The 2,593-nt window shown below is 44.4% G+C and overlaps 1 protein-coding gene across 1 annotated transcript; it reads right to left on the reverse strand.

Annotated features, from left to right (window-relative positions):
- Positions 1-398: 398 nt before the first annotated feature.
- Positions 399-2,128, reverse strand: Defb127 (defensin beta 127). Its single transcript, XM_026402088.1, has 2 exons — positions 2,080-2,128; positions 399-658 (listed from the first exon to the last, which is right to left on the reverse strand). The coding sequence occupies exons 1-2, from the start codon at positions 2,126-2,128 to the stop codon at positions 399-401; spliced, it is 309 nt and encodes a 102-aa protein (XP_026257873.1).
- Positions 2,129-2,593: the final 465 nt, after the last annotated feature.

Raw genomic sequence — 2,593 nt, forward strand, 5'->3', positions numbered from 1 at the left:
CCTAAATATCTCACCAGGCATCACCTTAAACATGAACTCACCCACGAAGTTTCCACTGAATACTTGCTTCACTTTCCCTGCTTCTAAATTACATTGTCAATTTCCTGAGTTTCTAATTCCAGTATATCATGTTGTGGATTTTTTTTTTTAAGTGCACTGGTTGTAATCCCTCTAAACCGAGGTTCTGTGTTGTCCTTATCAATTCATTACCTGGGGTCTACAGGAAGTGCCCAGCACCCGGGGAAAGAATATATGAATCAGAAAACCAATAGTGAGTCTTTATGAGAATCTGTCTGAAGGTTATTCTGGAGCTTAATAAACCAGAAGGGAGAAGATGTGATTCTCATCCACTTAGTTTATTGGAATAGGCTGAGAAATAACGAACAGAAAAACTGGACTTAATTTACATATTGTCTGTCTTGGGAGCCTGAGGAAGGTGTGATTTCTACATCTTTGTACGGAGGAAAAGTGGCTGCAAATGTTGGTGGCTTGGGACGAGGCCGCACTGTAACTTTTTTCCGTTCTTCCAGTTGTTTGATGTTAAGGCAGCAGTATCTCCTGTTCTCACAAAGCACCTCCCGTATTTCAGTGACTCTACAGACCTTCCTGCAGTTTCCTTGGATGTGGTGACCCCAGCATTTCTTAAGTTGTTCAGTTTCTGTGCATAGAGGAGAAGAGTAGCCCAAGATCAGTGTTTGAGGCTGGAAGCAGCTTTGGTTCTGGGGAAGGCAGCGGAGGTTGGTAGGGACTATGGGGATGGACTATCCAAAAGGTGTAGTCTCATAATATCCCATAGAGGACTTTCTGACGAGGTGAGCCTCCGTGTTTATTTTTAACTGACTCACTCATTTAGATCTTGCCTGGTTTGGGGCTTCCCTCCAATATCTGATAAATGCTGCCCAGAACATCAAATCTTGTTTAAGAAAATGAGGAGATCCTTGCAACTATGCTCTATCCAGGAACCTTGGCAAATCTGCCTCTTCCTGCATGCTTCCAGGGTGCTGTGCCCACCTTCCATGCCCGGAGAACAGAAACTTGTTACTGTGTATTAACAGCTGAGTCCAACTAGGCTCTTGGTTTCATTGCACTGTCATGGCCAAGAATCACTTTCCTGTTATCTAGTTAAGGAACTCGTCTCCCTCCATACTCTCCCCCTTCTGCTTACCTTAGTATTATGCACTGCTGCCAATGCCATCTCCTAATCTGGAGGTCCTTCTAATTCTAGGACCACTTCTATTCCTCGATGACTTCCCGTTCTCCCCCAGAGGCAAAATTCCTCCAACCTTCAGTCCCAGAACTCTGCTGACCTTGATGTATATTCCCTTTTAATAACCCTAATACTTTCAGGGATCTAAGAATTGGGATACTCCGATTTTGACTTCTTGTAAATTGGAGATGATCCCTCCAATCCTAAATTCTACAACCTAGGACATTTAGGGGGCATGGATGACCACCTCTATTCCTATATAATTAAGAGATGAACATAAGAGTTTTGGTTTTTGAAATAGGAAACTAATTTTCAAATTCTTTGTATGTGCCAAGCACTATGCTGGGTGCGTCCCAGATGTTATATCATTTAGTGAAACCTCTTCTGTTATCATCTCCACAGATGAGGAAACTGAAGCCCACAGAGTCATCACCGCTCAAAGTTGACAAATTAGTAGACACTGAAGCTGTTTCTTAAACCTGACTCCAGAGCTTGTGCTTCTTCCACTGAGCACACTCTGTAGCATCACAGCCTAGAATGCAAATTCGAATGGAGGAAAACACAGCTGAGTGCCAGCAAATCCTGGACTCAGAGAAGCAAAGGTAACCAGAGACCTTGGGCTCTTTCCTTTTCATTATGAGGCATTGCTAGAGGAAATTACAACCTCCTTTAAGCTCTAGGAATACTGATGTCAAAGGACAGTATTGTGGTAGATGGTCCAAGGAAGACGGAGTGTCTGACATTGGCAATGGGACTTCTGTCCTCCCTGGAACTCTATTTTCCCATACTGCGGAGTACAAAACTCGCTTGGGCTCTGGAAATGTGCCATCCCACAGCTGGTTTGAGTGAGGCCCTGGAAAGCTCTGGATTACCTGTGGGTTTCTGGAAGAGCAGAATTGCAACCATCAGGAAGAGCCTCATGGCCAGGCTTCCCAGAGGTGGTGGCATCCAAGAGTCTTGGTCCAGCAAATTGCATGCTATATCATCTTCCTCAGCCTTGGATTCTTATGCACCGAATCAGAACAAAATGGTATGATACGCCCCCAAACTTCTGAACTGTGGGCAGTGCATCATGTGGGCAGATACAGGAAATTTGAGGTCACTTACTTCCCCCTTCCCCACAGGATTTAGAGACACAGCCTGTTCTGGCCATCACCCCTGATGCCCATCTGTAGGCTGAGGTGGGAGGAATGTGCTCATTTCCTCCTTTGGCTGCTGCCCAGCTGGAAGGCAATCATGGACTTGCCTCTAAGAACAAATAAGACAATACAAATTAAGACCTAAACCCAAAAATCCAACAAGAAAATATCTAGAAGTTTGACCATGCTAAGTTTCTTTCGTGTTTGGAAAGATGATATGATGTACGTGTGACTGATTTGGGGTGAC

This window comes from Urocitellus parryii, chromosome 6 (assembly GCF_045843805.1).
Source record: "Urocitellus parryii isolate mUroPar1 chromosome 6, mUroPar1.hap1, whole genome shotgun sequence".
Lineage (NCBI taxonomy): Eukaryota > Metazoa > Chordata > Mammalia > Rodentia > Sciuridae > Urocitellus > Urocitellus parryii.

Bases quoted from the DNA above. Each gene is read 5' to 3' on its own strand.
- Defb127 (XM_026402088.1), bottom strand. From the start codon at position 2,128: ATGAGGCTCTTCCTGATGGTTGCAATTCTGCTCTTCCAGAAACCCACA. The intron at 659-2,079 runs GTAATCCAGAGC...CTCTATGCACAG, and splicing joins GCTCTTCCAGAAACCCACAG to AAACTGAACAACTTAAGAAA.